Source organism: Erpetoichthys calabaricus, chromosome 5 (genome assembly GCF_900747795.2).
Source record: "Erpetoichthys calabaricus chromosome 5, fErpCal1.3, whole genome shotgun sequence".
Lineage (NCBI taxonomy): Eukaryota > Metazoa > Chordata > Cladistia > Polypteriformes > Polypteridae > Erpetoichthys > Erpetoichthys calabaricus.
This window is the reverse complement of record NC_041398.2, coordinates 177,146,685-177,160,091: the sequence shown is the minus strand read 5'-3', so window position 1 is coordinate 177,160,091 and position 13,407 is coordinate 177,146,685. Positions and strand designations below refer to the sequence as shown.

At 37.8% G+C, this 13,407-nt stretch overlaps 1 protein-coding gene across 1 annotated transcript in view; it reads right to left on the bottom strand.

Annotated features, from left to right (window-relative positions):
- Positions 1-13,407, bottom strand: part of dlc1 (DLC1 Rho GTPase activating protein) — a 445,543-nt gene that overhangs the window by 204,675 nt on the left and 227,461 nt on the right. The window contains exon 5 of the mRNA XM_051927797.1: positions 7,402-7,435. Coding sequence (XP_051783757.1) covers positions 7,402-7,435 — 34 coding nt within the window. The remainder of the gene's footprint in view (positions 1-7,401; positions 7,436-13,407) is intronic.

Below are 13,407 nucleotides of genomic sequence, written 5' to 3'. Positions count from 1 at the left end.
AATGTTTAGAAAGCTGTAATTCATCAATAAATATTTTTTTTTACCAACACGGTTACTTTTGTGTCTCACCTTGTATATATATGAAATATTTTTCACACTGTGTAATGTTGATTCACCTTTTTATTGTCTATTACATATTTATTGAGCCATGAGACTGTCCACTGACATAAACTCAGTGGACTATTTATTAAGTACACTTAATCATTAATGTAAATAGTTTGATGCTCCAAACAGTCTCTCATATTGCTGCAAATCAATTTATATTGTTTGCAAACTCAGTCAGGAGATACATCTGTTGTTTGACCAAACATAATGGTGGCCAAGACACATGAATGTGGTATGATTGTTGGTGTCAGATATGGTGATTCCAGCAATTCAGAAACAGTTGCCATGCTAGTATGTTCATGCCATTCAGTCTATAGACTTTACAGAGAATGGCAAAATAAGCACAGACAAAAAATGGGTAGCAATTCTGTGGGGAAAAAAACCTGGATAATGAGGAAAAACATAAACTCATTCAAGCTGATGGAAAGGCGAAAATATTCAAGTAAAAGTTCTTTACAACAGTAAATGCAGAATGGCGTTTAGGAATGTGTTGCACATCAGACCTTGAAATGGACAGAAAACAGAAGCAGAACAAAACGTTAGTTTCCAATCCTGTCAGCTAAGAGCAGCAAACTAAGTTTGGAGTGTGCAAAATATCAACAAAACTAAAGGGCTGAGGATTTAAAAATTGGTCATTCTGATCTGACAATTCACAATTTTTACTAAAATATGCAGATGGATCAGAATTTGCCATAAACATTATTTCTTAGCTCATGTTTGACCTTTTAATACCAACTAGCTGTGCTACTCATCTAAAACAGGTAGAAATTTAAGTAGTCAACCCACACCTTAGCGTTAACATTTGCAGTGCACTATCTGTCATAAGCCATTTGGTATGGGATTCATAAAACAGTGTCAATGTTTGTAATGGAACTAGAGATAACCATTCATGACAACTTGATACATACATTTGAGGACATGAAAGAGAATATCCCAAAGCCTTCTACTGGAATGACAAATGCAATTCATTTTATTTCAAAAAATGATGCACAATCCTTTGAAATGTCAAGAGACAAAATAATAACCCGATGGACACACAACAGACACACAGACACCTATCCTTTCATTAAGGTGTATTGATTGTCATTTGAATGCCAAAGTCTACCTAAACATTCCATATATAATTAAAATGACATCCTAATGTTGCTTATTTAGGGTGTTCCATGTCTGATAATTAGCTTCCAAAAAACTCCTTTTTTCCATGAGATCACACTTTGCATCCTGTTATGGCCACAGACTACCATTTTTCAAGCAGATATTTGCAACATGGCAATATGCAGTGCCACAAAGCAATTATTATCTCACATAACAGTGCTTTACTCCAACAGCAAGCAAAAACTTCATATCTCAACCCAAATGAGCATTTTTGGGATAATTTGGAACCAAAGATTTGAAGAATTAACGTGTGGCCTAATGCTATGTAGTCAGCCTAGTGGGCAAAACCCATAAGGATTGTTGCCTTGTTCCATCCACAAATGAAAAATTCAGGCTGTTCTAGATAGGTGTACTGTATATAGTACCTAATAAAGAGAACAATGAGTGTGTTTATCTGCAAAAACCATGTACTGTATACAACAAAAGGTGTGAAGTAAGTAATCTTCAGATTGGTAGTTTTTGTTATAATAAACATGTACACTAGTTTGTTTTGCAGCTTTCTCTAACTAAGTTCTGCCCTTGTCCCGCAGATCACATTCCCAAAATTATAATTTTTTGAAAATACTTGCTTATACAGTAGTTTCTTGATTCTCTAAAGACATAAAATGCAAACAAACCAATTTAATGTATACTTATTACGTATGCTTCCACTTAAAAGCCTATCACATCTTATAATAATTAAAATGAAAGGGTAGTGATGAGACAAAATTTGCTAATACAGTATATTCAATATCTCATCACAAAGCTAAAAATAGTAAAGGGAGCCATGACAGCAAATAATAAAAGGTTAGCAACTGTGAGCAAGAAAAAAACAAATGGCACTTTCATAGTGAATTTCCAAGAGTTTTCCAACCCTGGTTCCATTCAATGAGAATTTATGTAATGGAAGAAGTGGGGTTCATAACTAATAATGGGCGTATGTTATCAGGCCATTAACTAGTAACCTACTGTTGTTCTTTTTAATTTAGGTGGAAAAATAACACTTAACGCCTGAGTCATGGTATTTGACACTTTAAAAAATTGTGTCCATCTGTGCCCTAATTTTTTCCCTACCTTGGCCTAATTGGTTGCAGATGTGTGACAGGAATGCACCTCACTGTTAAATTAGATGACTTCAAAGCGCCTGATGAATAAAGAAATGCATGCAGGCCACATTATTAATTAAGGCAAACACCGGGGCATCTGGCTATTGAAAATACAGCTGATTTCTAGTTACAGGACCCCAAACCAAAGTACTTTAGTAATGGTAAAGTTGAAGGACAAGCACAAGCTGTAAAAAGAGTATAACAACTTTGGTGCTATTAAAACCAGGAAATTACCTTTCGTTACAGTTATATTTGTTATGCCTCTTTTACAGTAAACTGTTTTTGCCTTATTTTATCCACAGACCATATGTATCATGAGAAGGAATCTGCTTTCCAAAAGGATAGTTGGTCTTAACAGCCCAAACTGCATGAGATTATAATTTGTAAATTATTAAAATAAATAATAAATATTTTAAATTTTGAAAGGTTTAAATAGTAATAGGCTGTTGTACCGTGTTAGCCATTATGAATGTAGTGAGAAGTCAAGCAAAATGACACCTTTTATTGGCTACCTAAAACGATTACAATATGCAAGCTTTCGAGGCAACTTAGGCCCCTTCTTCAGGCAAGATGTAATACAGAAATCCCAGTGTTGTATAAAGTACCCAACAGAAATGCCTGAGTACAGAAACCTTTCTGAAAAGTGACTCAATTAGCCGCTGAGAAAACTACTCAAAAAGTTTTAAACTTTCTGATATAAATTCTATTTAAAAATCAAAAATACAGTACAAATAAATGTAGGGTCTCTCCCTGTTCTATATACAGTGGAAAAATACAGTTCTTACAAACGTAACATAATTGAGGCTAACTTCTTTTTGTGTGTGTGAGTCGTATTACAATCACTTAAGCAGAGCCAAGTAATTGTAACTTGTATCAAAGACATGCAGTATGAGTGGAAATTTTAATAGTTTTATCCTAATTCAGTGGAGCAGGCGCTGATAGGGGAGATGAAAACAGTCTTCCCCTTTTTAAGAAGGCGCTATTCTGTTCCTGAAAACCCCTTTGTTTCATTACCCAAACACCTACTAGTACTATTTATTTAGATGGAAAACATTTTTAAGTATCCTCTGGCACCGTTTTCATTCAAAGTACACCCAACTACATGAAAATTGACAGAATTGGTTTAATGGTAATAGTTATTAAAACAGACCTTAATAAAACATTGTTTTTCATTAAATAATACTTAATAAAGCATTTTAACTAGACTCAATCACTTGTAGTTTCACATTCAAAGGTGTGGCTTTCAATTTTTCTTGTACCTTTGTAAATGGTTCAGTATCTGTTTTGGAGCCTGATACCCAGGATAATGCAATAGAGTCCAGCTGCAGTCACGGCAGTTTTAGGCCTCGGACAGATTCAACGAACTGAGGCATTCTGAGGCCTGTAAGATTACACCCCTGTCAGCTGCTTCTCTTTTAACTCCACCCTCTTTCCACGGCCCCACCCCCGTGTTTGTGGTATACTTGTGCCAAATGTACCATTATAGTAATGGTGACAAACTGAATGTGTGTGCAAAAAATATTTGTTACAAGTAAAAAAAAGCTTCAAAAGGATAAACTGTTGTGCTAATGTAATAAACATCTTTTCATACATGCAAGTGCCCAATGGGTACGTAAAGCTAACAGAGAAGATCTTAGCTGGGTGACTCAAACTACAGTACTACTTTATGCCTATTTGTGCTTCTGAGGGTGAGTGCATCATTCCTCTGGAGTATAAACTCCACCCCAATTAAAGCATTGTTGATTTATATATTAAAATTTTGTACACCAGTAATAATACAGTACTAATGATATTGATATATTAGCTGTCCTCCGCAGCTCCGCCCACATAGTAGTGAAACAGGACAAACTTTAAAAATCAATTAAAAAAAATGTAATTTTGGCCAGGCAGAAGGCAGGTATGCTCCAACGTTAAAAGCTGGCACTGTATCTGATCATGAAGAGAGAGTGTCCCCCGCGAGGGGGGAAAAGCACGTGGCCGTGATATCTCCGCCAATCAGCAGCTACCCTCTAAAACACACGTAGCTCTGATCTCTCTCTCTCAAAAACGTCAAATATTACTCCTTAACAATATATAGATGATAATGTCCATTTGACAAACTGTTATCACTAGCTAAGCGGAGGCAAAGTACGTTCTAACACGTGGCGAGAGGTAGAGCAATTCGAACGGAGGCTGGCGCGTGAGTTAGGGGGTCCCCACCCTCTGTTCACCTGGGCCCTCAGCCTCTCTGTCAGATTCGCACAAATTAATTGGTACCGCAAGTAAACTATGATACTTAGCACAATGTTAGAAGTTGCAAAATGAACCGGAATGTTCAAGCAAATTATAGAAAAAAACCCAATCTATATCGGTTAAGTAGTTTTCTCATGAAAAGTGGACAGACAGTTGGATTTTATGTATACATATATATATATATATATATATATATATATATATATATATATATATATATATATATATATATATATATACTAGTTATTAATGGGCGCTAGAACAGTAGTGCATAAACATTAGTAGGAACAGTCTATATTACATGGCATTGACCTCATTATTTTTGTTGGTCGTATTTTTCTTTCTTTCAGCCATTCTTTTGTTGATGTTTACTTGCTGAGCTGACCGTTCTTCGTGGGCTGCCGCTGTGTATTGTGTGTCTTTAATTTTCTGTGACAGTAATACTGTCTTGTACGTCCGCTGGCTTGTACGTCCGTAATATACCTTTAATTTTCTCTGGCGGTAATACAGGCGTGCGCGTCAGTAATATGCCTTTAATCTCCTCTGACAGTAATACTGGCTTGTATGTGGCTGTAATATGCATCACTGTATTGTGTACCTTTAATTTCCTCTCGCAGTAATACTGGTTTGTATTTCCGTAAAACGCCTCTAACTTTCTCTGACAGTAATATCGCGCATGGCACCGTGCCCCACGCATGCGCACTTCACCAGAAGACACACACACATGGACACCTGGACACACACGGGGATTTTATTAAAGAGGATATATATATATATATACAGTGGAACCTCTAGATACAAGTTTAATTCGTTCCAGCACTGAGCTTGTATAGCGAATTTCTCGTATCTAGAACAAACTTCCCCATTGAAAAAAATGGAAATCCAGTTAATCCGTTCCGCACCCCAAATATATTAACATAAAAATCAATTTTCCTAACAAATAACACTGATAAATTATATATACTGTAGTCTACCTTTAATAAATAACACTGGTAAATAATATAACTGATTATTAAAAGAATCAAAACAGGTGTCCAAAGTGCAGTAGAGCATTCAATAAATCTTTAAATAAATAATCCTTAAAACAGTTGTGAAGTGGAGGTTTAAAATACACAAGAATAACAATCCTTTAACACGAGGTTAAAACGTCAAAAGGATGTAGTCTTTAAAAAACAGATGACAATCCCCAGTGCTTCTTCTCTGTTAGCGTCTCACCTGCGGGCTCTGCAACAGGCGAGACACTCTTAATGCAGCTGACCTTCTCTACAACGTCCTGCTTCAGCTGTTTGGCTCGCCTGTTCAGCTCACTGTTCAGCTACACGCGAGCCTGCACTCGCTCGCTCTCCCGCACCGTCATCCTGCCTGCCTGCCTGCGCGCACGGCGCGCGCTCTCTCTCTCTCTCTCTCTCCTCTCTTTTCTTTTACTTCTTCTCCCCCTTAACCGGCTCGCGCTTCTCTATATATGCGGGGAGGACATGGCAGCTGCAGCCCATCAGCCACAGGAACAATCATGGATGTGGGCAGTTTCCCACCTGTGCACTTAAGTGAGAAACGCAGACACCGCAGATCGCGGCTCGCAACTGCTACCACGCCCCCTCGCTAAGCCGCGAGCTATACCCACAGCCTGGCTCGTGGCTCGTTACGTGAGCCAATGCTCGCATTTAGATCTGAATTTTTCGCTCATACTTTCCTCGTATTTTGAATTTCTCGTATACAGAGGTGATCGTATCTCGAGGTTCCACTGTATATATATATAGAGAGAGAGAGAGAGTGGCAGAACGCCTGTGAACTGACCCGAGGGAGAGAATATATACAGGATAGTACCTTCCTCAAGGTGCTAGTTGGCAGTCCCCCAGGTTGTAGTACTGCCACGGTTTCCCATAGGGCACCATGGGATTTGGAGTTCGGGACAGCCCTGTTGGGTTCCGTGGCTGTCACCAGTGGGAGCTGCAGAGCCATACTTTGTTGGGCTTTCGCCTCACCTGGGAGAAGTTCCATATAATGCTTGTGGGCAACCTGAAGTTCTCCCAAGTGCAGCATAAAAGGGACTGCCTCACTTCACCCGAGGAGCCAGAGTGGGGAGGGAAAGGATAACGCTTGCCAGAGTAGGAGTGAAGGTGGACTGAGAGAAAAAAGAATAGAAGTGCTGTGTGCTTTATTGTCTGTGCTGCTTGGTACTTTATTGTACTGGGCATTGGTGGGAAACGGTTTTGAAATGTTTACCATATCAAAATAAAAATGTGTATGCTGCTGGATTTGTATCTGGTGTCGGGTTTGGGAAGCTAGTTTGCCCCCTGGTGGCCATTTTATGGCACTTTTGAATAATGCCTTTTCTTCTCCTTCCTCTGCAGGACAGAAGATTGACACCTACTCCAACTCTGACATCACTTCCGTTATACACTCACCTGGACCTGCCTCTTCCTGCCTGGACCCCATATAAGCCCCTCCTACATTTTATCATGCCAGCCTGAGCTTGGACTCCTGTCTTCAAAGATGTTTCACTTGTCAAAATCAATTTTTTGGTTTTCTTAAAAATATATAGGAATAATGAAAGTGCCCCAACCCTTTGTGACTTATCTTTGTATGTTTTAAAGCATATATATGCATACAGTTCCAGAAAAAAAAACACTTTTTTCAAATATAGGTACATGTGTAAACATCAGTCATGTGCATTCTGCAACCCCAACACAACCTTTTTCAGTAATGCATAAAATGCAGCATCAATAATTATTCCGCTGCTCTTATCACACAAGAATAAACCAAATGAATGCATTGTTAAATAAATAAAATAAATAAATAAATTTATTCAATCCACATTACTTACCAGCCTTCTCTTTTCCTGATATGATAGACATATTCTGTAAAAGGAAACATAAATTGAAGTTAATATCACTTTCATCATAGAGTTACGTTTAAAAAATGTAACACTGATGTATTGTTAGATATTATTAAAATTAAAACCACACTCTAAAGTGAACATATAGTATAGCAACAATCCCCGATTTGGAAACATTTGTTTTCATTGAAGTATAAATGTCATTCAAATCATATTCTGAAATTATTAACTTTTAAAAATATTCTTTTATTAACTTTTAAAAATATTACTTTGCAGCTACACATTCTTTTTGAGGTTGGTGACATGCTGATCTTTTCTGTTACATTGTCTCATATCATAAAGAATTCAACATTGTGAAGCAGAAAATGCTTTCCATATTTCAATTTTGTCATGCTTCATAATATAGTTGATCGGTGATGTGCTGTCATCCTGTCTAGCGTTGGCTTTTGCCTTGCAAGTAATGCTGCTGGGATGGGAACTGCCTGCCTCATTAGTACAGAATGAATTAAGTGACTTTTAAATGGATGGATACAGGATGTGGTTAATATTTGCAATATTCATTCTAGTCAGTTCCCAAATACTTTTTCAACCAATCTTGGTTTTATTTTTAATAACTAATCTTTTAGTTATTAAGTATATAACTAATTTGAAAAACTGCAAGAAAGGATATCTAATGTCCTGATATGAATCAGAATAAAAAATGCAATTTTCCCTCAAATAGGATTGGTAAGTTGTTAAGAACTTTTATTGTGTTCTCTTCCCTTATATATTCTTTCGTTTTATCACTAATCATAAATTTCTTACAAACATGTTTCGCCACACAATGTGTTTCATTTTTTCTGGTAAACAGCATGATGACCACAACATTTTGGAATGACCAGGACACCCTTTCTTTATCATCTATTTCTAGCTTCTCCTGAGGAATACCCAGATACTCTCAGGTCAGCCAAGAGACAGAATCCATCCAGTTTGTCTTGGATCTTTTTCCAAGGGCTGTGTTTTGCACACACACATCGTTGAAGGGTCCCAGGAGGTGTTCTAACTATACAGTATGTCTAATCTACCTGAAAAGAGTCTTCTCGATTTGGAGAAACAGCAATTCTCCTTATTATGCAGTGAGCGAAAAGTGTTAAACAAATCAATGATTTTGTAGATTTATCAACGTAGCCACGGTTTGCTTTGTATATTTTTTATGAGGTAGCCACCTGGGATGGTTTTCCATCAGGGTTTTGAAAGAGTTCCCATATATGTTGAACACTTGTTGAGCAGCTTTTCCTTCACTTCCAGCTCCAACTCATTCCATACCATCTCCACTGTGTTTGGGTTGGGTGATAGTGGAGGCCAGATCAGCTGCACTCCATCATTCACCTTCTTTGCCAAAGCTTACATTGCCAGAAGGTGTGCTTTGGGTTATTTTCCTGCTGAAAAACAAATGACTGTCTAACTAAGTGAAAACAAGATGAAATGCAGTGCTACTGCAAAACACTGGGGTAGCCATGCTAATTTAGTATGCATTCATTTTTAAATAAATCAGTGACAAAATCACCAGCAAAACATACACATACCATCACAGCTGTTCCACCAAACTTCATAGTGGAAATCCCACATGCAGAAATCAGCTTACCTCCTCTGCATCTCACTAAGCCATGTCTGGAACCAAAAATCTCACATGTGTCTCATCAGACCAAAGAACAAATGTCCACTGTTCTCTCCACAGCTTGTGTTTTCTGACCTAAACAAGTCTCTTATTCTTACGTATGTGTCTCCTTCAGTAGTGGTTTCTTTGCAGCAGTTCAACCATGAAGTCCTAATTCATACAATCTTCTCTGAACACTTTTTAAAAGGCGAACTACATGGAGTATTAATTTGCCCTGTAATCTAAAATGCATTTATTTGGCAATTTATGAGGCTGGTGACTCTAATAAACATATCCTCAGCAAAACAGGGAGCTCTTGGTCAGCTATTCATGTGACATTTCTCATGAGAGCTGGTTTCATCATGGCACTACATTTTTTTTTTCTACTGCACATGAAATGTTCTTGTAATTTCCATGGTTGATTAGTATTCATTTCTTAAAGTAATGAAGGACTTTTGTTTTTTTTTACTTTGTTACGTAGAACCATTCTTGCCATATTATGGGAAACTACAACTAAAAATAATGTCTTTCTATCACATTAGGTTATTATCAATGCTAATGCTGTCCCATTAACAAGGAAAGAATTTCCCTAATTAACTTCAAACAAGATGCACAGAGTAATTATCATGATGTAATGATTGTGATTTAACATTTTCCAAATCTAAATTTCAGTAAAGTTCTAAATGGAAACTGTTTGGTAGGAAGCATTTCAAGAAAGTATCATGTTCATGTGAAAACATTGTTTTCACTATATTTGACGTAGGGAGAAAGTATTAAGTGTTTAAATATAAGCCTTTAGGTTATTCACATTAACACTGATGACCTTTAGCATGCTGTTCCTCTTCCCTGGACCACCAAAACAGCTCCAACCAGCTGAGGCATGGACTCTGCAAGACTTTTGAAGATGTCTTGTGGTAACTGGCATCAGAATGACAGAAGCAGATCCTCTAGCTCCTGGTGCTTTGCCATGGATCAGACATTTTGTTCCGACACATCCTACAGATGCTCAACTGGATTGAGATTTGAAGAACTTGGCGGTCAGAGCAACACCTTGAACTCTTCACCATGTTCCTCAAACTATTTCCAAACAATCTGTGCAGTGTGGCAAGGTACACTATCCTGCTGAAAGATGTCACTTCCCTTTGACAATATTGTTGCAATGATGGGATGCACCTAGTCTTCAATGATGGTAAGACATGTGATAATTATCAAATTAATGTCCACTGCAATGATTTCCTTACAGAACATTTCCAAATCATCTCACCTCCTCCACTAGCTTGTCTTCTTTCCTTATGTATCCAGCCGTCCACATGATGTAACAAAAAATGGGATTCATTGGACAACACAAGATTCCTCAGTTGATCCAAAGCCCAGTTCATCTGTCCTGTGTCCCCATTGTAGGTACTTTTGATGGTGGACAGAGTTTAGAATAGGCACTCTGACTGGTCTGCGGCTGCATAGTCCCATATACAGCACTGTGTGTTGTGACACATTACATCATAGCCACTATCAAAATTATCTGCAATTTGTGCCAAAGTAGCCATTTTCTTAATTCATACCAGACAGAATAACCTTCGTATACATCTCACATTAATGAGTATCAATCGGTGGTTTGTGGTTTTTCCCTCCTCGGATCACTGTCGGTAGGCACTCATCATTGCTGACTGTGAGTGCCCCACAAGCCTTGTTATTTCAGAAGCAATCTCACCCAGTTGTCTGGCCATAACAATCTGGCCCATATCAAAGATACCCAAATCTTTATACCTGTCCATATTGTCTGCATTCAACACGTCAACTACGAGTGCCTAACATCAGCTTTCCGTCTAATATACAGGTGCTGGTCATAAAATTAGAATATCATGACAAAGTTGATTTATTTCAGTAATTCCATTCAAAAAGTGAAACTTGTATATTAGATTCGTTCATTACACACAGACTGATGTATTTCAAATGTGTATTTCTTTTAATGTTGATGATTATAACTGACAACTAATGAAAGTCCCAAATTCAGTATCTTGGAAAATTAGAATATTGTGAAAAGGTTCAATATTGAAGACACCTGATGCCACACTCTAATCAGCTAATTAACTCAAAACACCTGCAAAAGCCTTTAAATGGTCTCTCAGTCTAGGTCTGTAGGCTACACAATCATGGGGAAGACTGCTGACTTGACAGTTGTCCAAAAGATGACCATTGACACCTTGCACAAAAGGTCATTGCTAAAGAGGCTGGCTGTTCACAGAGCTCTGTGTCCAAGCACATTAATAGAGAGGCGAAGGGAAGGACAAGATGTGGTAGAAAAAAGTGTACAAGCAATAGGGATAACCGCACCCTGGAGAGGATTGTGAAACAAAACCCATTCAAAAATGTGGGGGAGATTCACAAAGAGTGGACTGCAGCTGGAGTCAGTGCTTCAAGAACCACCACGCACAGACGTATGCAAGACATGGGTTTCAGTTGTCGCATTCCTTGTGTCAAGCCACTCTTGAACAAGACAGCGTCAGAAGCGTCTCGCCTTTGGACTGCTGCTGAGTGGTCCAAAGTTATGTTCTCTGATGAAAGTAAATTTTGCATTTCCTTTGGAAATCAAGGTCCCAGAGTCTGGAGGAAGAGAGGAGAGGCACAGAATCCACGTTGCGTGAGATCCAGTGTAAAGTTTCCACAGTCAGTGATGGTTTGGGGTGCCATGTCATCTGCTGGTGTTGGTCCATTGTGTTTTCTGAGGTCCAAAGTCAACGCAGCCGTCTACCAGGAAGTTTTAGAGCACTTCATGCTTCCTGCTGCTGACGAACTTTATGGAGATGCAGATTTCATTTTCCAACAGGACCTGGCACCTGCACACAGTGCCAAAGCTACCAGTACCTGGTTTAAGGACCATGGTATCCCTGTTCTTGATTGGCCAGCAAACTCGCCTGACCTTAACCCCATAGAAAATCTATGGAGTATTGTGCAGAGGAAGATGCAATATGCCAGACCCAACAATTCAGAAGAGCTGAAGACCACTATCAGAGCAACATGGGCTCTCATAACACCTGAGCAGTGCCACAGACTGATTGACTCCATGCCACGCCGCATTGCTGCAGTAATCCAGGCCAAAGGAGCCCCAACTAAATATTGAGTGCTGTACATGCTCATACTTTTCATGTTCATACCTTTCAGTTGGCCAACATTTCTAAAAATCCTTTTTTTGCATTGGTCTTAATTGATATTCTAATTTTCCGAGATACTGAATTTGGGACTTTCATTAGTTGTCAGTTATAATCATCAACATTAAAAGAAATAAACATTTGAAATACATCAGTCTGTGTGTAATGAATGAATCTAATATACAAGTTTCACTTTTTTAATGGAATTACTGAAATAAATCAACTTTGTCATGATATTCTAATTTTATGACCAGCACCTGTATTTCTGATCTTGACATATGCCATCTTTATGAGACAGTCAACATCATTCGCTTCATATGGGAAAAGTTATAATAATATGGCTCATTAATGCATAAGTCCTCCCATACTGCTGAGCTCCTCACCCTTTGACAGAGAGTGATCATAAGTGAGGATTAGGTTAGGGGTAGGGTTAAGTTTCAGGCTTTCATTATCATAAAATTAAAGCTTTGTCCAAAAATTTAGATTCTACCCTTTTGGAATGATTTGTGTTTGAATATTTTTGACATCTAAAATTTGTTTTCTGTCAGCTGTCTGCTGGGAAATGATGTGTCAATCTGCTAAAACTGTATGAAACCAGTTTTTTTTTAAATTAATACAAGTTTAGGAATCTCTTAAATCAAAACTGACAATGTGAATGTTACAAAGAAATGTTCAGTATATACCGCATCAGAAAACTTCATGTATCATATTTGAATTTCCTTTTTTAAGTGTGGAACCATTACAAGATAAACGTGTATTTCTGAGCAGGTATGCTCTCAGTCATGTTCAGAGTTTAAATTAAACATTATACAATAAAATGAAAAATACAAAACACTACAGCCTAAAGACAACTAACTAACTGGACTAAACATAATTGACATTCTATTGCTCGCAATGCCCATTTTTATAGATAAATATTGTCATTGTACAGAATACAGTGAAATGTTTTCTTTATCACCATTTAACAAATTAGAAACACATATGAGGGAAGACCTAATAACTCCCAGAATTGGTCGATAACATGGAAGAAGGCTAGGTATTGTATGCTGACAGCCATTAATAACTTTTCCAAGTCGTATCATGCTGATTTGATCAAGTGCTTATTTCTGAAATTTATTCTACAATTATCAACTTCATAGATTGTTTCCTCCTAGCCAAAAAAAATCACGTCAAGTCATATCAAATATCAAGACAACAATAATTGTGTTTTTC